Source organism: Garra rufa, chromosome 22 (assembly GCF_049309525.1).
Source record: "Garra rufa chromosome 22, GarRuf1.0, whole genome shotgun sequence".
In the NCBI taxonomy this organism is placed as follows: domain Eukaryota; kingdom Metazoa; phylum Chordata; class Actinopteri; order Cypriniformes; family Cyprinidae; genus Garra; species Garra rufa.
Window position 1 is genome coordinate 25,729,891 of NC_133382.1, and position 22,665 is coordinate 25,752,555.

Consider the following 22,665-nt stretch of genomic DNA (forward strand, 5'->3'; position numbering starts at 1 on the left):
GCTTTAGGAATAACAAACCCTACTAACAAAAAAATATCACTGATAAGGGGCACCTTCATGGGAACGGATTTATTGTAAATTTGATTTGGTTTGGATAAACTACTTCAGTGTAACTTTTGTGAGGATCACATCTACTACCTGTCCTTGAAGAAGCGGCGAAATCCAAAGGCGACAAGCTTGAAGACGGACTCGAGGACAAATATGATTGTGAAAATGTAGTTACAGATCTTCAGGGCCTCATCCAGAACCTGTTAAAACACAGAAGTTGCAAAGAGAATGTAAAAACTGTAGGCCGAATGATGGCTGAATAAGTCGTTCCATTATCAATATGTGGTTAGATTAAAACGCCAATTGAAACACCAATCGCTAGTTGGCATCTTCAAGGTCTGATAGTCAGTGGACAATGCCAGGGGTCTGGCCGTTCTCCCCTCCACCACACAGTAATTAAGGCCAGACCCAAAGTGTGACGACGCACCAGAAAATCAATTCATTCTGTTCACACAAGCGGTCAAAGCCTAACAATCCCCTTTGCTCCACTTCCTCCAGGATTCTGCGGGCCACCGGAGCTCTAATTAAAACAGACTGCTATTTATAGCCACAGGTGAGGTCACAGACCTCCATTAATGATGGGTGAAAACCCTGGGAAACATAGCAACAGAGTTGACTAATAGGAATAGTAAACAGCAATTTTGATTTGAGGAGAGATAGCAAATAAATAAATAAACAATGTTAATCATGTTTTAACAATTAAATATTAATAATTAAAAAATCAACAAACTTCTCTTTCAAGCTTTCTTTGTGCTCTCTAAAAACAAATAAATACACACATTCCAATTCCAATATAATAATATAATAAAATAAACAAATAAATAATAAACCAAACATTTAGAAGTCCAATGTTAAACAAGTTTTATAAAGTCAATAATAATAATTATAACAATAATTAAAAACCTACAAACTTCTTTTTTCAACTTTCTTTGCGCTCTCTAAAAAAATTAAAATAAATAAATAATTATAATATAGAATAATATATAAATAAATAAATAATAAACAAAAACAATGTTAATAATGTTTTAAAAGTTAAATAATAATAATAATTTAAATATCAACAAATTTCTCTTTCTAAAATAATAATAATAATAATAATAGTAATGATAATAAATAAATGTAAAATAATAAACAAAATTTATATTAAATATAAATAAATAAATAAACAATGCACCAAAAATTTTAAAGTCAAATGTTATATATATTATAAATGTAATAATAATAATAATTATTATTATTATTAATTAAAAACCTACAAACTTCTCCTTCCAACTTTCTTTTTGCTCTCTAAAAATAAAAAAAATACATAAATTATTCTAATATAATATAAATAAATAAAATACATACATACATAAAACATTTAAAAGTCCAATGTTAATCATGTTTTATAAATTAAATAATTATAATAATAATAATTAAAAAATCTACAAACCTCTTTCCAACTTTCTTTGTGCTCTCTAAAAAATAAATAAATTATTCTAATAAATAAACGAAAACATTTAAAAGTCCAATGTTAATCATGTTTTATAATAATAATAATAATAATAATAATAATAATTAATTAATTAATTAATTAAAAACCTACAAACTTCTCTTTTCTTCCAGCTTTCTTTGTGCTCTCTAAAAATAAATAAATACATAAATTATTCTAATATAATACTTTAAATAAATAAATAATAAACAAAAACATTTAGAAGTCAAATGTTAATCATGTTTTATAAATTAAATAACTATAATAATAATTAAAAAAATCTACAAACCTCTTTCTAACTTTCTTTGTGCTCTCTAAAAATAAATAAATTATTCTAATAAATAAACGAAAACAAGTACAATGTTAATCATGTTTTATAATAATAATTAATTAATTAAAAACCAACAAGTTCTCTTTCCAGCTTTCTTTCTTTGTGCTCTCTAAAAATAAATAAATGCATACATTATTCTAATATAATACTATGATTAAATAAATAAATAATAAGCCAAACATTTAGAAGTTCAAAGTTAGACATTTTTTATAAATTAAATAATAATAACAATAACATAAAAACCTACAAACTTCTATTTTCAACTTTCTTTGTGCTCTCTAAAAATAAATAAATAAATAATCAATTATTCTAATAAATATCTAAATAAATAAATAATAAACCAAAACAGTAAAAAGTCCAATGTTAATAATGTTATATAAATTAAATAATAATAATAATAATAATAATAATAATAATAATAAATGATTAAAAAACCTGCAAACCTCTCTTTTTAAAAAAATGTCTTTGTGCTCTCTAAAAGTAAATACACAAATTATTCTAATAAAATTATTACCTTTTGAAAGAACCACAATATCGTCAATGGTAATTTTAGGTTATCTTTTACTTTTAAAACTGACCTTTGTCATAAAGTAATGAAAAAAGCACTTTAGAAGAACATATTACACCACCCAAAAGATTCAGAGAAATCCAATCTAAACTCCCAGAGCATATCTGCTAACTCATGTTATTGTTTTAGTCCTCTATTGAATATTCATGAATTGTCTCGGTAGTGTTATGCAGGGGAAAAAGACAGATGAGGGAATATGCATAAATTTCCGTGCATACGCTACAGTGTGGTTTATTTTAGTGAGGCATTACTCTCATAAGGCTTCTATAGAAACAGGCAATGGTACAAAATGTCTTGTAGCAGCACAGTGAAAGTGCAACTAAGTATAATAATATAAAGATTAAGATTATATACTCAATGCTATGATAAAATCCATAAACATTAGCTGCCTAATCAGCAAATATCATGCAGAGCCATAAAACGAGATAGCGGTGAGTTGAACTTAGAGTAACATTGTTTGCAGTTACATAACCAGTGAGTTCATTTCCTTAATGGAATATCAAGTGCATGCAATCTCACTACTGCCTTTGCAAGAAGTACCTTAGGTTGCTGGTAGTGCTCCATGGACATGGTGATGACGTTGAGCCCGATGACTATCGTGATGAACAGGTCCAGATAGTGGCTGGTGCACATCTTGTGGATGATAAGCCGTGTTGGTGAGTAATCGGAGTAATAGGGTTTACTCTGGGCTTCTGAAGAACCATGGGAACAGGAAGGAATCATGAAATAACCATACTGAAACAAACATTGTTTTGTACACACTCATGCCCACACTGAGAAAAGAGGGAAAGAACCAGTGGGAAAGAGAAAGAAAAAGATACAGTAGATAATACTATATAAGTTCACCCAGAAATGAAAATTGACTTCCTCATCCTCATGTTGTTCCAAACCTGCTTGACATTATTTCTTCTGTGGAACACAAAAGAGCACATTTAAAAGGCTGTGCTCTTAGTTTTATAATCTGGATCATTCATCTATTTGACCCAAAAAATTATTCATTTCCAATTTTAAACTTTTAAACAAGCTTGATAAACAAGTCATTAACAGTGAAACATCGATTCTGTGAGTTGAACTTGAAAGTTGAACTGAAAACTGGATCAGTCCAATTTGTGAAAGAATCGGTTAAATTTGTTTTATGATCTGGATTATTCATTAATTTGACCCAAGATAATGATTAATTTATTCATTTTACCTATTAAGCAAGTAGCAAAATAAATTCAGCCTGATTGACACTAAATCATTGAGTCATTAACACTGAATCATCAAGTCACTGAGTTGAACTTGAAAACTGGATCAATCCAATTTGTTAAAGAATCATTTAAATTAGTTTTATGATCAGGATTACTCATTGATTTAACCCAAAATAATGATTAATTTACTAATTTTAACTTTTAAGCAAATAGCAAAATAAATAAATAAATTAAAATAAATTCAGCCTGATTAACACTGAATCATTGAGACAGTGAGTTGAACTTGAAAACTGGAACTGTCCAATTTGTGAAAGAATCATTTAAATGTGTATGATCTGGACCATTCATTGATTTGACCCAGAAGAATGATTCATTCACAAATGTACATTTTTAGGCAAGTAGCAAAATAAATTGAGCCTGATTTATACTAAATCATTGAGTCATTAATACAGAGTCATCGAGTCAATGACTAACTTGAAAACTGGATATGCGCAATTTGTGTAAGAATTATTTAAATTAGCTTTATGATCTAGATCATTCATTGATTTGACCCCCCCAATAAGCCTGATTCAAACTTAATCTTTGAGTCATTAACATTGAATCATCGATTCAGTGAGTTCAACTGAATCAGTCCAATTTGGGAAAGAATCATATAAATTAGTTGCATGATCTGGATTGACCCAAAATAATTATTAATTAACAAATTTCAACCAGTAGAAAAATTAATTCAGCCTGATAAACATTAAATCGTTGAGTCATTAACACTGAATCATTGAGTTGAATCAGTGAGTTGAACTTGAAAACTGGATCAGTCCAATTTGTGACTGAATCATTTAAATTAGTTTTACGATCCGGAGAATTCATTGATTTGACCCAAAAGAATGATCCATTTTCAAAATTTTCCTTCTACACAAGTAGCAAAATAAATTTAGCCTGATTATCACTGAATAATTGAGTCAGTGAGTTGATCTTGAAAACTGGATCTGTCCAATTTGTGAAAGAATCGTTTAAATGAGTTTTATGATCCGGATCATTCAGTGATATGACCCAAAAGAAAGATTAATTTTCACATTTTTACTTCTTCGCAAGTAGCAAAATACATTCAGTGAGTTGATTTTGAAAACTGGATCTGTCCAAATTGTGAAAGAATCATTTAAATTACAAAAATTCTGCCTGATTAACACTAAATCATCGGCTCATTAATGCTGGATCATCAAGTCAGTGAGTTGATCTTGAAAACTGGGTCAGTCCAATTTGTAAAAGAATCGTTTAAATTAGTTTTATGATCCACGTCATTCATTGATTTGACCCAAAAGAAAGATTCATTTAAAAAATGTTAGCTTCTAAGCAAGTAGCAACATAAATTTAGCCTGATTAACACTAAATCGAGTCAGTGAGTTGAAAACTTGACTCAAAAGAATGATTCATTTACAAATCTTTTCGGTGAGTTACACCATACATGCAACCTGTTACTCACACAAAGCTTTTGTATGACTTGTAATATAGTGCTTGAGTTTTGTGGACCACTTTTATGATAAGTTGGTAATGGCAAAACAGCCTTCAAAATGTCTCAGTTTGAATAGCACAGAAGAAAGTCATTGGTTTTGAACAAAATGGTCTGAGAAAATGACAATTTTCATTTTCATGTGAACTTTTCCTTTAACTGTGATTATGTTTCTGTGGTCTGTCCCAAATATCAGATCAAAGGCAGAGGAGCCCAGATTGAGGGGCCAGGATGCCTGAGATCTGCTCGCTCACAGACACCTCGACAAAACAAATTGTCCTACTGTCATGGATTAATGAGATTCCCTGAGACATAAAAGAAACTCCATTCCATTTGGACAGACTTGTGCATATGCTAGTTTTGCTGATCCATTTCTATTCTTTGTGATTTCTCTCTGTTGTTCGCTGAGGATGGAGAGGACAGGAGGGATGGCAGAGCAGCGGGGGGCCAGGGGGCTTATCATCTCAACACACAGGCAGGCCTGTGAGCGGCAGCTGTGTTCCCTGTGGTCCTGTCAGCCCATTAGGCAGGCTTTTTCTGGCACCAGCCCATGGACCGAAGGAACAGGTGCTGCATTCAACCTTTTCTTTTTCATATATAATGGTGCCACATCAGCAGTATTTGTTTAATCACATGGCTGCTCCCCACTGGATAGTAAATTCGAGTATGACTCATCTAGAACACGTCCAAATGATTTGCTTGTTAAAAGTGATGTGAGTAATGTTTTGGATGTTCAGTTAGTTTAACATGTAGATATCTATAAGTAAGCATATGTGCGTGTTCTATACAGACTTTGAGTCTTTGTTAGTAATGTCAAACGATTAATCGCATTCAAAACAAAGTAATAGTTTACATAATATATGTGTGTGTATACTGTGTATATTTATAATGTGTATATAGAATACAGTATATTTTTTTGGAAAATATTACATATTTACGGTACTATACATTGATTTCTGGATTGATTCTGCAAATCACACAAATGCATTGCGATTAAACTAAGCTCAGAATCGTTGGAGAGTGAACTGAGATGCATTCTGAAAACTTAATTGATTTATCCTTGCATCCCGGTATTTTAATATTATTTACTACTACCATAGTATTTGTTAGAATTGTGAATTAGATTTTTTTTTTTTTTTTTTTTTTGTATTTTCAGTTTTGATTTTAATTTCAGGTTTAGTCATTTTATGTGGTCCTATTAATTTTATTATTTTTAATATTTCTAATTAGCAATAATTTAAATATATTACAGTTTTAGTACTTTAAATTAAGCTTGTGTATTTGAGATAGTTGCCAAAGCAGTATTTCAAATTTTCATTCATGTTTCTCATTTAATATTTTAGTTATTTTAGTTTTTCAGTTTTTTAGTTATCAATTACAACTCTGGGAGTGACACTGCAGTCATTCTGCAGATTACAGCAAGTGACCGTCTTTACGAGTGAGTCGTTGATTTGTTCAATCTTCACAAAAATGCTAATTTGTTCAGGTATGAAACAAGTAACTGGCTGAATTTGAAGCAGCATAATATTTGACTACTTATAAATAAAAATATAACAACAATTGTAGGAGGAGTATGCTAACATGCCATTTCAAATTGAGTGAGTGATTGAATCACTGACTTGACCGATTTGTTTGAAAACACTGGAGAAAAAGCTAATTCTGTTACTTTTGTTAGAAAAACAAACAAACAAATTACCTGGAAATACTCTCTTGAATGTAAGTTACTTGATATTCACTTCTTGTTTATGTACAAAAGCAGTATCATACTCGTATGAGATATTTCTTAAATACTCATGTGACGTATACGGGGTCACTCTAGTGTGAGTTCTCAGGACGAGATGCCAGCAACACCGGTTCTGCGGGTAATTACCATAGGAATCTTCTAACCCATCTGGCTTTAATTCGGCTAATAGGAGCCATGCTCCTGGTGTTTTTAAATGTGCTGACTCAACATTACCTTCACTTTATAATGTACAATTTATGAATCTTAAACGTCCAGACTTGGCTAAGCATTGCCATTTTGGTTGTTATTTATTTATTTACCCTATTTATTGTTATTTTTTATGACTCCTAGGATCTAACAAAATCTGAGATGAGGTCAATGCTCTGTTCTTTAACCCATGTGTTATAAATTAATTTATTTGGGCTACAGACAACAGTATCCAGGGGGGCTGCAACCAAAACCGTTCACTGGGACCAAAGGTTGCTGTGTTGACTGCCCCAGTTTCAACGGTGCTCAATTACGGGGGACAGTTGGGATGGGAACAGGTGAATGTTCACAGCTCGTTTTTATAGTAGACAGGTCAGCTCCCACAGGACATCCCCACTCATCAACTTCCCTCCTATCCTTTGTAGTGAGACGCTCTCCCTTTATGCACTTTCATTCAAAAAAGCTTGTCTTACGCTGGTGGGACAAAACTCAATTTTGATTGGCTTACATTGCTGATTCCAATCTCGCTAAACATAATAATATTACTACTAATAAATCAGTGACAGAGGGAAAGCAGTCTTCATAACCGGATGTTTATATCTAATGAGTACTGCACTGAGTTTAGCATATCAGATGGTCTTTTGTGCCCCAACTAAAAAAAAAAAAGTTGGGAGAAAGTGAAGTTCTTGGCATCCTATTTACGGAAAATGGATTGAACTTTTGTTTCCTATTGGCAGCGGTGCCTCTCTGATGTCATGCCATTGCAATGGGTCCAGCTAACATCCACATCAGCCAAATCAGCTTAAACAGTGAGGGAAAATGGATCAAAACTATTTTTAACCAACGCGAGAAGAATGAAATAGCAGTGGAGAATGTGGCTCTTGGACCTCTCCATCTCTGTCTCTATTTTTGTGGCACAAGCTAATGATATCATGACTATGATTTAATGAGACATTCTTTGCTTAGATGGCAATTTTAGCCCGTTCCAATTCCATCTATGAATACAGCTGAGAACAACGGCCAGATTATTGGGTGAAGCAATTGAAGGTTTTGGGCTGAATGATACCACATTTGAATATAGCCACCAGCCCACTGGTCCTGGATGTGCTGACTGTTAAAACTCAGTGCAATACCCATCAGCCCCGAAAAAGAGGGTACGACAACAAATCTCTTGGCCTTTTCGTCCCACTGAGACTTCATGCTGGTCTTGAAGCTTTCGACTTGATTCTGGCTTTGCCGCAGCTCACGTGCACTTGGAGGAAAACAGCTCTTAAAAGAAACTTTAAAAATAGGAACTCTGGGCCCCATGAAATTATTAAGTGCATGAAAAGCCTTTTTATAAATATTTGCAAAAAGTATACAATGAGTAAATCCATCATGAAACCCAATTGATTTATCTTTGGGTAAATATCTAACCCATCCACCCCTCTTTTAGGAGGCCCAAAGTCCTTTTAGGAAACATTTTAATATATAATAGAGAAGAGAAAAGATGTGGAAGGTGTCAATCCAAGAAATGAACCATATAGCAGCTAGTACCTCGGAAGCTAAGTCAGTTGGGAAATACAGACAAACTCTGATCCATTATCTACATGTTTTGTACCACAAACACCATAAATGGTTGATTTTGAGGGCCTGAAGTTGGACATCACTGATGTTCTAAAGGTTGACGTAGCTTTATAAAGTGATACTTACAACTAGACCACTGAGCAATGTGTTTGGGAATAATCTGTTCATTATGCAGACTTCACGAGTCATGTGAGGTGAAAGTCATGAGCACTGGGGAATTGTGGGCAGTGGGAGGACTAGACTGTTATTTAAAGGAAGAGCCAGAGAAAAATTCTAAAGCCTGCATGGCAAAATGTCAGACAAAAATAGAAAGGGGAAAAAGCAGAGATGATAAAAACAGCCATCCGAAAGGGAAGGCAGCAAATTGCAGCTTCATTTGTTTTACGCTGAATGGTTTTTAATTGAGGCTGGTTTTACCCCCCTGAAGTGCATGGTCAATGAGTTGCTCCTAAAGTAATGAGTCGATGTCTGCTGGACATACTGCTGATGCACCCCAATGCAAAAATTAGTTTGGCAGAGACCCTGCACTTGTTCACTTTTTATTTGGCACAATATGCCAGCAGACACCGAGTCAAAAACAACAGGAAATGACAGACTAAATGCCTGCTTCAAGCAGGCAAAAGAGAGAAAAATAACAAAGTAGAGAAGAAACTGGAAGCAAACAACAATTATTAAAAGAGAAAGAAATTTTCAATAATGGGAGGCCATGATAAAGAAAACACACATACACTAATACTGACAAACATACACTGTAGGATAGATTAGGGTGAGAAACACAGACACACACATAATATATCATGCTGGCAGACGTGGCAGACAAACCACACGTTCTTTCTGAGTCTGACTTGAGCAAGATGGGCCGTTTGAGATGGAGGCTGAATGGCAGAGGCTGGTGGATGGGCAACGGTGATGATGTGCAGAGAGCCGCAAGAGTGATGTCATTCTACATTACTCAACATGAGAGGTTAGTCAGAGTGCCTGACATATCTGACAATCAAAACCCATTCTAAAACAATGAATGTGTCACATCCGAGGTCATATGTTTGGTACGTGACAGTCAACCACTGTTTACAACAGCAAAAAAACAAGAATACAATCATTTTTCATTGTAGAACCTCCAAACCAAACACTGTTGGTCCAGAGAGAGTAGCTACATAAAAAGTATCACTTTTATCACTTGCAGCTGATGCTTTTCTGAGCAATCCTGGAACTTGTTGCGACACTTTATGTTGCTGTCTACTCATGATGAATGTCTGTTTATGATGTTGCTATTGCTTGGGGAGAAACTAACTAAAAGTACTGACACAAAATAGTGTAGTGTTTCCACTAGCATGCAACATTTTGTGACAAACACTGTTTTTATGTCACATTGTATTGCAAACACTGCTTTTCTGCCCAGGACGATAGTCAAATGCACTTCTCTATGATGTTTATCTCTTGTATGCAGAGCTGCCTGCAGTCTGATTAATTTAAGTGTACGGCTTTGTACTATAAAGGAATGGGATTAAAAATAAAGTTAATATAAATGTTAATTGTTTTAATGTTTAATGCAGTATTTTTATGACAAGCTAATTGGACTAGAATTATATTTATTATTAAAACTGCTTTACAAATTTACAAAAAAGTAACAAAACTGAGAGCAGTTAAGAGAAATCTTACCTCAGCCAGATTTTCTGAAATTTGCTTCTAGCTCTGATGTCTTTATAGTAGTTAAACATTAGATATAATTTGTTTTGAGTAAATCTAACTGACAGTTTTTGGTCTCATATTTTTTCTAATTTGTTTCAGAGCAAATAGTTTTGGCTGAGGGCAAAATCTCATCATGTTATCTTTGATGTAAATTTACTTTTTACTGTCAACAACACGCAGCCAACAAATGAACTGAGCAACACTGTCATCGGAAATCACCCTTAACACATAAAAGGATAGTACGACAAAGATATCGCTTTCCTTGGCGGATATTTAAACTAATGTTTTATTGTGAATATGAGATTGATCTGAAGATTGAATGCTGTATCAGATGAAGGTAATCACACTTGCTCTGTTCATCTCTCTCTCATAATATTCCACATAATACAGTCCACTTTTAATACAGTAATTCAAAAAGCTTTCAATGAAGCAACTCAACATTCCTTCGTTACTAGTTTTAAAGTGACGTTTTCGAATTAGTAACGGAGGTGTGGGCTCAGCTGTGAAATTGTCAACTTGAGATTTGAATCCATGGTGAAAGTAAGATAGATAGATAGATAGATAGATAGATAGATAGATAGATAGATAGATAGATAGATAGATAGATAGATAGATAGATAGATAGATAGATAGATAGATAGATAGATAGATAGATAGATAGTCATGTACGACGTTTACTTCAAACTAAGTAGCTTGCTCTTGGTCAAAGCAGTGAATTTGTGTGATCAACCCATTGTGAAATCTGAAATTACTGATTTCTGCCCGCAAAAATTTGCAGGACAAACGTCTGCAACTTTACTAATTCTGCTAAAACTAACAAAATCTACAAGATTCATCATAATAACTCCACTATTATATATGTATTATCTTCAAATGCGATCACTTGTGCTGCTCAAGTGGTGCTACTCTAGCAGAATATCTTTACCTCTTGCCCTGTTATTTTCTTTCTATAGCTCGCATGGCTTGTTTAACCATCCAGACAGCGTTACTTCCCTCTCTCGGCTGGTATTTGTCAAGCCTCCACTCCCACAACATGACAAACAAGCCAGCCGTATCAGTACACAACTCTGAGAGGTTACCAAAAAGATCATGTTGCACCAAGAGGTTACAACAACTCTCTCGCAGAAGCGACTTTTAACTCCGTTCTCTATCTATTCAGTTAATAAACCTACTCCCTACTGAATGAACCATGAAGACCCATAAAGAGATTAGGTGCACTTCTTGCCAAAAGGCATGAGTCTGCTGAAATGTAGGACACTGTGTGCATTTTAAATTAGAATCAAAAGTTGGATGTTTCTTGCATCCTTACATGAGGTAGCGGGATATTCAGTGTTTTTTATTTATATACAGTACATTTTAAGATGGCAACATGGGCTTTATAAAACCCACCCATGCATTTCCTAATCACAAACTGCATAAAGCACGTGTTATATCCAACTGTGACTCTAGAAAGTCAAGTGAGCTTATACACAAGCTATCTAGAGGTAAAGGATCATATCTTGACATATATCGGAGCAAAAGTAATTCTTTCAGCTGAAAACTTTACGCCATCTGTTCAATTTGGGGGGCTGTTGCTTGCCCAAGTTACATAAAGAAGACTTTGAGTCATTTTCACTTGCAGTAGGAAGAAAGGAAATGGTGTTTGGAGTTGCCAGGTTACATAAGCGACCGTACTGCCTTCTGCTGCCAAGAGTGGAGGTTACACGACACTTAGTAATTTCATTTTCTCCCTCTGTCACTCGCCGTCTCATCGCTCCCCCAGTAACAGTCAAGAGACTATACACTTGGCTGCTAGAGATTAAAAGAAAGATTGGTAGGTCGTCTCCAGTTCTACGTGGGTGCATAAAGACAAATCAAATTAATGCTGACATCATATTCTTCATTAAGGTATTTGCAATCAGGGGCTATAGTTGCATGGAGCCTAATGAATATGCCTGCAGAACTGCAGTATTAGAACATCCATCATTTATGAGGTTCTACACATCCCAGTTAATTAATCAGGTATTTGAACTAATTTGATTGCATTGTCAGCTATGAATAAGAGTAGGGCTGTCATGATTTTCTCGATTAAATTCGAGTACTCACTTATAAAAATGATTAATCTGCAAAATAAAGTGGTGCATTCCGTGGACAAGAATCCATGAAAAGCATTATTAGACTGTTTTCCAAGGCTGCACGAAATATTACAACCACTTAAAAATCATAATAAAGCATAGTGCTATTATGAATTCACAAAAGCCGTGATTCAATTATAAAATTTATAATTGAACAGAAAACAGTTTATCAGGATTTTAAAATAAAAGTTTAAACCCTCGCTCTGAGTTTGCATGTTTTGATGTCCAAATGAACCAATTATTATTGCCTCATTGCTATTATATATGTATTTTAAGTCATTTTAAAGTCTATTGTTCACTTAGGTCTATTTTTATTACAACAACAACAACAAAAGAAATCAGATTATTTGAATAATTGTTAGAATAATCGAACAATTACTTAAATACCAAAATAATCCTTAGTAACAGTCCTAAAAGAGTGCAGTAATTTTTGTTCTGTTTATAATTTTTTTGTTATTATATATGTATTTTAAGTCCTTTTAGTCTATTGTTCACTCAATAGTCAATTTTTATTACCACAAAAAATCTGATTACTGGATTAATCGTCAGAATAATCAACCAATTACTCGAATATAAAAATAATCGTTAGTGACAGCCCTAAATAAGAGTGTAGTAAATTTTGTTCAGTTTAATAATATTTTTAATATTATATATGCATTTGCAGTCATTTTAAAGTCTATTGTTCAATTAGGTCTATTTTTATTACTACAAAAAAAAAAAAATCTCATTACTCGATTAATCATCAGAAAAATCAACCAATTACTTGAATACCAAAACAATTGTTAGTGACAGCCCCAAATAAGAGTCTAGTAATTCCTGTTCTGTTTAATACATTTTCATGTTTAAATTAATTTAGCAGATTTTCCAACAAAATCAGGACAGAAAAGGTAAAATGGAAAAATGTCAGGTTCATTCTATAAAAAAATGACCATTTCAAAAGGATTGATCTGAACTAATATTTATAGTCAATTTATTACTCACTTTGTTTTGAGTTAAGCTGCAAAAACAAACAAAACCAATAATACAAATATTTAAAAAAAAAATACAAAGCAGTTTTTTCTTATTTCTAGTAATTATTATACTTGAAATCCTACGATATTTTTCCTTGCCACTCAGAAAAAAAATCAACCGATTACTTGAATACCAAAATAATTGTTAGTGACAGCCCTAAATAAGAGTCTAGTAATTTCTGTTCTGTTTAATAAATATTCAAGTTTAAATTAATTTAACAGATTTTCCAACAAAATCAGGACAGAAAAGGTCAAATGGAAAAATGACAGGGTCATTCTAAAAGAAAAGAAACTGATCTTATTATTCATCTTTTCTTGAGTTAAGCAGCAAAAACAAACAAAACCAATAATACAAATATTTAAACAAATACACGCAGTTTTTTTTCTTATTTCTAGTATTATTATATTATATACTTGAAATCATGTGATATTTGTCCTTGCCACTCTTGCCTTTGGCTTGCTCACTTTTATCTTATTTATTTTTATATTTTCTGTAATGCTGCTTTGGAACAATATGCATTCGCTACGCACACAAGCGGAATTAAATATTTAAAAGTAATGAGTAAGAAGAAACCATTCTTCAGCGCTTAGTGATTTTCCCATCACACTGAAAAAGGCAGTTTACTTTTAAATATTTTTTTTCTGTCTTTGTGTCTTTTCATGTATCTTACATTATTTAATGTTCATGTAAAATGCAATCTATAACTGATAAATTATAAGTCAAGATGTTAACAAATAAATACCATCAGCTTTTTATAAGGAAAAAAAAAGGTTTTGAAATTCACAAAGTCAACTTTGTTTTAGAAGGACCCATCTGTAGCTTCCGTCTGTGCTTAACAACAAGGCACCATCCTGATTTTGAATGGATGATTAAAAATGAAAACATTCCTCCATAGTAGCAGGATAAGAATGACTTATGCTGCAGCCTAAAAGGACCTACTGTAAATCAGTTATGTTACCTAATCAAGGACACCTCCAAATGATATGACTTGTTAATACAGTGTGTCCGGGCAAACTGCTGGCAGGACACATTTCTGATGAGGCACCTCGGAGAAAGGCTAATAAATGGCGACTGGGGGAGGACACAGGTAGAGGAGAGGCAGATGGTTTCAGCCCTACTGCAGTGTGATATGATTAACCAGCCCTTTGATCCCACACGCGAGCATACAGCAGCGACGGCAGTCCAACAGGAGGGGAACAGAAGCTAATCGAGAGAGACAGACTGGCAGGGGGTAACACCCCCACCTCTCCTAAACAGAAACCCAAAACAGAATGATAAAATATGCTGAGGCTCACTGTAAACCGATCGTCAACTAATTAACACATTATCTTCTAATTGGAAGGAAAATGGAGCCTGTCATTTTTTAATTCCAAGTGCGAAGACATAACTCAATCATAGTGTGAACAATGTTGACGCGTGTAGATGTTAACAATGTTTAAAAGACGGAAAAGTGTGATCATCCATACACTACTAATCAATGGTCATACCTACACTGTAAAAAGTTTTCACCAGTTTCACCTTAAAAACTTAAGTTTAGCAGCTGCCTTAAAATTTTAAGTTGAATCAACTTAAGTCATTTCAACTCACAAGTTAAATCAACTCATTTTTATTGTAATACGTTAAAATGACTTGTAGTTTTAAGCTGATTTAACTTAAAATTTTAAGGCAGCTGCTGAACTAAGGTTTTTAAGTTGAATCTGGTGAAAACTTTTTACAGTGTAAATGTGCATACACAGCTTCATAAACAATATACCAAACGCATTAGAAGTGCATACTGACACCTTCTGGTGTGGATGCATTACCTTGTCTATTAGCATAGCTATGTATGCAGATTTTAATCATATAATAGATGTTTATGTCTAAAACGTTTTTTTTTTTTAAATGCACCCAGACTCTATATTTACACATTACTATGGACAAATTTAGTTTTATATGGAGTCTCCATAAAACACTGGTGATAAAACAAAATTGAAAGGGTGTTAAAATGCATAATTGAGAAAGAGGAAATAGATGTTTTGCAAGAACATTAAGGGAATGGGGGCAAAGAGAGACAAAAGAAAGTTGGAAAGAGAGAGAGAGAGAGTAGGAAAGAAAGGAGAAAAGGGGTTCATGAGGGAGCTCTTGTTCACAGAGGCAGAATACAGACAGAAGGAGAGAGATAAGAGACTCTCAGCTACACTGAGAACAACACGGGTAAACATGTTCCATGCACAAAAATATTCCGCTTTTTGCATTATATAACAGCCAAAAAAACTTTTTTTTTTTTTTTTTTTTTTTTTTTTTGAAAAAGAACTGTCATAGGCGCTTGTTTCTGTACTGCAGATCAAACTTTGGGAAGAGACCCGAAATAAATATTTTAAAAAATTAAATAAAATGCCATTTCATTCAGGTTTTATCTAGCTACTACTAGGGCTGCAACATTTAACTGATAATATCTAAAAAATACAAATCTTTTGCGTCATTATAAACTTTATTGTCGCTTTTGATAATTTCTGATCAAACTTTTGAACAGTTTTATACCGTTAGAATACGAATACTTGTATTATGCAAAACAGAAAGTCCTAACAGTGAGCAAGTCCTAACCGTGAGCTATAACAGTTACATTTTCATGACAGACAGACAAATTGTCTGTAATTGAAACATTAAATAGTATAACAGTGAAAAACAGACTTAATGTACTAAAACATTAAACAATCTTTTTTTAAAATTATAAATATATTATAAACGGGGCTGCAACTAAGTTTTTCTGTCCGGTTCTCATGAGAGCACCATGGGATTTGGTTTGGTGCTCACAATGCACATAGTGTAACTCATTAAATATAACTATAAAAATAAAATAATTAATAATAGTATTAATAGTATTATTGTACTTTATTTAGTTCAGTTTTAAGTTAAAATAATAAACAAAATAATACATTAAGTGTGGTAATACTATTATATGTTAAATCAAAATACAAATATTTTACAGTACACTTAAAAAATACAATGCAAATATTTGCATTTTCATTTTTTTTCCTTTTTTCCTTTATTTTGTATATGAATTTTCAAACATTTTCAAACATTTTAAAATCAGCAAGCTTTTATTTTGGTGAGTTGTTGGCAAGTAAATATATGCACAGTCAGTTTTAGTGCTGCCGAGTGAATTTTTATAAATGTCGATATTGTGAACTATTGCGAAATGGCGGCATTTCCATTAACCGATGTTATCCGACTAAAACGTATTTTTTTTCTTTGTCATTTTCATGACAACCGACATTGATAGGTTTATGTATATTGCAGCCACCGCACTAGCCATTATTTTAATCAAAGGAGATGTAGACGTATATCTTTAGCAAAGCAGCAAGGAGATTATGCTTACCCTTATCCTTGTGAGCGCCCATGTATGAGGTGTTTCTTGGAGGTTACAGTACATTAAAGAATTATCATGTGACTTTTACAAGTTTTACAAGTGACGAGTAAATAGTAAAAAAAAAAAACTTACATTTACATTTGACATATTTTCAATTCGCAATTTCAATATGCACAATTTTGAGGGTAATGGAAATGCAGCTAGTAAATGAAATGTCACATTTTTGTGTTTTGCTCTTAAACTGGCATCGCATAACCTAGATTTATGCTTTCAGTTCAAATAAAAATCTTAAAAGTAAAAAACTACTACAGTTAGCAGATCTATAGGGCTGCCCTCAACTAAAAACTTTTCTGGTCGACTAGTAATTGTTCATTTTAAGCATTAGTCAACTATTAGTCCCACATTTATTGATAAAACATATAAATCTTAATAATGACAGTGCATTGGTAGATATAATAATTATGAATGCATCAGGGAAAAACAGCCAGGACATTGCATTAACGTTTTAATAATTTATTGACAATCTAGTGCTTTCTTTGTTTTTGGCTTAAGAGATGAAGTCTGCAACACTGACTCATCGTCTCTGCAGTAGTGGAAGCGGATTACATAATCTGACAATATTTGCTTTCCAGTTGAATTAGTTCATTCAAAAGTAGACATTTCACTCTCTCTATATATATTGTTCATGTCTGTAAGGCAAGTATACACAGAGTTTCAAGTTCACAGAGACCGAGATGGCAGAAAAGCCATCCTGTTTGCTTTATTTTACAAAAGAGCAACATTTTATTGTTTTTGTGAGTGCAAAAAAGTCTTTACAGATTCAAAACAGGTTTTACTTTTATATGTATGACGAAAAATGATGGTGTATTTTAAAGACAGGTGACCGCACCAGTGCATCCATCTGTCATGCAGGGAGTACACTACTGTTCAGCTTCCAAACTCCACACAGACACTTCAATAGCGCACATTTTTATAGGTTAACATTAGATTGAGCAGCCATGTACAATTGCTACTACTTACATATTTTAGATGAAAAGTCATATTGGAAGTCGATGAATGATTGGTAAGCATTTGGATGTCCTGCCCAATGTACTATATTACCACACTGACCAGTCGTCAACAATCTGTCCGTCATGGACTGTGTGACTTAGTCACTTCCTGTTGAATTTTTTTTTTCTCTAATGCAATTTTGGTCAAATTATTCATACCCCTTCATTTTTTTCACATTTTGTTATGTTGCTGCCTTATGTTAAACTACTTTAAATTACTTTTTTCCCACATCAATCTACACTCCCTACTCCATAATGGCAAAGCAAAAAATAGGTTTTTAACATTTGTGCAAATTTATTAAAAATAAAAAACTGAAAAGATCCCGTTGCATAAGCATTCATATTGCTTCTAGATGTTACTACACTTCGAGTGGAGTTAAACTGTGGCAAATTCATTTGAATGAGAATGATTTAGAAAAGCACACACCTCTAAGAAAAGGTCTAACAGCTGAAAATGCATAACAGAGCAAAAACCTGAGGTCAAGATAACTGCCTGTAGAGCTCAGTGACAGATTTGCGTTAAGGCAATGATCTAGGGAAGAGTTCAGAAAAAATCTGCTGCATTTAAGGTTCACAGAAGCATGTAGCCTCCATTATTCATAATGGAAGACGATTGGAACAACTAGGACTCTAGAAAATGTCTGCCAGCCCCCATCCAAGCTGACAGAGCTTGAGAGGTGAAAAGGTGAGGCAAAGAATGGCAGATAATTGCTAGATGCAGATGTGCAAAGCTTGTCACATCATACCCAAAAAGACTTGAGGCTGTAAAGGTGCTTCAACTATGTACTGAGTTAAGGGTATGAATACTTATGCAATGTACTTATTTCAGTGTTTTATTTTTAATACATTTGTAAAATTAGCAAATCTGGTTTTTGCTTTGTCATTATTATTGTGTATGAAGTGTAAATTGATGTGGGGAAAAACTAATTTAAAGCAGTTTAACATAATGCTGCAACAAAACAAAATGTGTAAAAAATGAAGGGGTATGAATACTTTTGCAAGGCACTGTAAGCCTCTTCTCATCAACTAACGGTTAGTCGACTTTTAGGGGGCTGATCTACAAAGGTGATATGTCCACCCCTGATTACAAACTTTATACTTTACATGTACATAACTTATATAGACTTCAATATTTACATTAATTAATTAATTAATTAATTAATAATCGATTGATTAATCGAAAATAGTTGTTAGTTGCAGCCCTAGCTTCTACATTCCAATACTTCAGAAGTACAGAAAACGAATATTGTATTATACCCTCTTATATCCAAAAGAAGTTAGCTATACTCAGATTACCATATCAAATAAAACAGCCCAGTACAGCAACATGTTCTTAAGTCAAAGTGGAACAAGTGTGCCATACAAACATTTCACTCATGTAAGTCACAAATGAGAATTAACACGTCATGCAGCCTCTGAACAACAGCGTGGTGTGGTGTGGTGTGGTGTTGTGTTTAGCATATCAGTAACTTTGAAAACAGTGTTATGGGGTAACATCACAAAACGAAGTGAATCACCACGCCACAACACCAAACCGATGAGAAAACTCTGAAGCAGACATATCAATAAAAGCTAAAGACATTAACAGTGATACTCTTCCCTTCGAACAGTCAGCCACAGTGCGTCACATTGGGGGCAACATTGAGAGATCGGACCTAGAAAACCACCAGAGCACTTACTGCAGGCTGAGGTGAGTTTATCAAAAACTAGAACCAAATAACAGAGTTTTTCTCTCCCTTTCTCTCTCTATCCATCCCCTGTGTGAGCTTGAGGCTGGAGCTGGTGATGAGGTGTGGAAACCGGACATACACACTTCCACAGACAATTCTTGTGTGGTCAGATCAGATCTGATGAGGTGAGAATATGGGCGCTGATGGTGCCTTCCCATCCCTCCCACCCTCATCCCAAAACCACCACCATCACCACGGTGAACACATAGACATGCCATAAGCGATCTGTACCTTGTGTGTGATCGGGACTGGACCAACTGACACCGGTCAGCATTATATCTAGAAGAACGAAACCATGTTAATCAGGTAGGGCAAGCAAACAAACCGTCAAAGGAGCTGAAATAGGATGGATTTTCTGAGAGAGTATGCCGGTGGGCGTTCCAATTATTCTGAGTCCAAAATAACCCTATCGTTATTTGTAAAACACTAATACTAAATCTATTTATCCCGGCTGTTCGAGTCCTAGATTGTTGTTCTTAAAATACTTTGCGTCAAACAACACTTTTTCAGTTAATGATACCAACAAGTTCACCTGAAAGGATCCACAACTTTTCTGCTCAACTTTCTATACCAAAAGTCCACAAAGTTACCTCAGGATATTTAGATATTATGTTCAAAAAGAAGTTTCAAAATATTAATCAGGCCAGGCAAAGCTGACACACGGTTTAATCCTATTTCCACCCTGGAAACCTGACACATCCCGTCAGACATTCACAACTACGGAAAATTAGATTTGTAGCAAAAAGAAAAGATGAAGCAAGGTAAAATAAAGCACCTTTCCTTCTCCAGCTAGAGCTGATGACATGATAGCAGTATAAAACAAAGGACACACTAATCAGCTACTGTGCAAATCAAATAGACATTAATGAGAACGTATGGTGTGACAGTACATTTAACTTTTGAATTGAGATTAGATGATAAAACTACCAAATGTTCTCAAATGTTTTAGTTTAGAGATCACCTATTTACATCTGTATTTCTCAAGGGCTTGGAAAAAAAAAAAGGTAAAATTCTCAACTGTAAAGATCAAACATGCTGGACCAATGTCCAAGCCAACATCCAAACAAGAGCTAGCATCCGCACGGAGATTCTCAACTACGTTGTTTTACCGCTAACTGAAAATAGCAGGCGGTGGAACCAAAAGAGAAGGTCATCAATACCACGCCGTGCATCCTGGGTAGCATCGGAGCAGGCAGCTGATGGATGTAACCAATTTGACTGTGACAAGACTTTTATTTACTTCTCAGACTGCACTGCCCTACATGCATGAGAGGAGGAGTGTGGGCAGAGCCCTGGGGCAGGGGTCCACCGCACACCCTGCTCTCTCAGTAAGCAGATCACCATGCAAGCCATGGGACATGCTCTAGAGACGTTCCCAGGCAAAAGGGGGGCAAGCCGGGGAGGGGCGGATTCTCAGCTAAATACGGGCCCGAGCATCTCATTCCTCATACGCCGATGACTATTTAGCATTAGCATCTAATTTAGCACGCGGTCAAATAAAAATGATCAAGCAGGACTCAGAAAGGTGTGGAAAGGCTACCGACCAGCTAGCTCCTTCTCCTTACTCCTTCTTTTTTTCTCCATGCGTTTAAGGCGCTTCTCCTCACGCCGCTTGGCTTCTTCGGCCTCCTGGTGCCGCCGACACTTGTGAAAGTTCTCGACCACCACGCCGACGAACATGTTGAGCACGAAGAAAGCCACGATCAGCAAAAAGGAGATGAAATAGAGAAGCATCCATGGGTTGTAATTCATTGTGGGCTACAACACAGAAAAACATAACATGGAGTTCACGCTAATGTAATTAATATAATATAATTCCAAAAAAGTTCTTATATTTACAGTTGAAGTCAAAAGTTTACATACACCTTGCAGAATCTGCAAAATGTTAATTATTTTACCAAAATAAGAGGAAATAACCCTGTTTACATTCTTAGTACTGCTTTGTTACCTGATTAATCTACAGCTGTGTTGTTTTTTGTTTGGTGATAGTTGTTCATGAGTCCCTTCTTTGTCCTTAACAGTTAAACTGCCTGCTGTTCTTAAGAAAAATCCTTCAGGTCCCACAAATTCTCTCTTTTCAGCATTTTTGTGTATTGGAACCCTTTTCCAACAACAATGTGTATGATTTTGAGATCCATCTTTTCACACTGAGGATAACTGAAGGACTCATATGCAACTATTACAGAAGGTTCAATCGCTCACTGATGCTCCAGAAGGAGAAACAATGCATTAAGAGTCGGGGGTGAAAACTTTTGAACATAATGAAGATGTGTACATTTTTCTTATTTTGCCTAAATATCATATTTGTTTCCTTTAGTACTTCCTTCAGAAGCTACAAAATATACTTACATGTTTCCCAGAAGACAAAATAATTGAAATTTGCCCTGATCTTTAAACTCAAAAAGTTTTCACCCCCTGGCTCTTAATGCAAGTTCACTGGTTCATAAAAACCAGTTGCTGAGTCAGGTCCCCAGGAGTAGGTTACAGCCATGTTCAAGACAGTGATGATGGGGAATTGTGATTTCAATAACATTTCAGTTCAAAGGTCTGTCCTGCTGGGGACCTGAAAGATGCCTGCCTCTAGGCTAAATTAAGCATTCGGTGTGCATTGGTGAGGCACAGGCCACACAGCATGAATTTGAAGAAGAGATATCTGTTCCAATGCAAACACATAAATGCCTTGGCTAGGAAGTGGCTGGGCTCTTTTCAAATAGACCAGAACAATTCCAGGAGCCTACAGCCAGACACAATGCATGGAGACTTCCTTTTCAGGCAAAAAATCTAAAAATTAATTCAAAATTATTAAAAAAATTCAAACTGTATTTGGGAGACATTTGGAAGAAGAGTGTAAAATCAGCCACTTCAAAGAGATTTTGAATGGACATTATGGAGCTTTACAGAAGAACTGATGAATGGAAAACCAGCTCTTTGAAGCCAGGACAGGAATGCTGACCAACGATTTTTTTTTTTTAGCTCTGATTCAGTTCATGGAGTTTGTCCAATCAGAGTTTGTGGTTATCAAATAATGCGAATGACTGGGACGCATTCTGGCCCATAGACGACAGTGACCCACTTAAATAAGGTTGCCACACTGTTCATAGTTTCAGATCAGAAA

The 22,665-nt window shown here is 34.5% G+C and overlaps 2 protein-coding genes across 2 annotated transcripts in view; one reads left to right on the forward strand and one right to left on the reverse strand.

Moving 5' to 3' along the window:
- LOC141297454 (voltage-dependent T-type calcium channel subunit alpha-1G-like) overlaps window positions 1-22,665 on the forward strand; it is a 225,544-nt gene that overhangs the window by 106,588 nt on the left and 96,291 nt on the right. The window lies entirely within an intron of this gene.
- Window positions 1-22,665, reverse strand: part of LOC141298286 (voltage-dependent T-type calcium channel subunit alpha-1G-like) — a 75,814-nt gene that overhangs the window by 26,863 nt on the left and 26,286 nt on the right. Inside the window, exons 8-11 of the mRNA XM_073828794.1 lie at window positions 21,116-21,308; window positions 19,782-19,829; window positions 2,959-3,110; window positions 139-248 (exon numbers count right to left, since the gene is read on the reverse strand). Of these exons, the coding sequence (XP_073684895.1) occupies window positions 139-248; window positions 2,959-3,110; window positions 19,782-19,829; window positions 21,116-21,308 (503 nt within the window). The remainder of the gene's footprint in view (window positions 1-138; window positions 249-2,958; window positions 3,111-19,781; window positions 19,830-21,115; window positions 21,309-22,665) is intronic.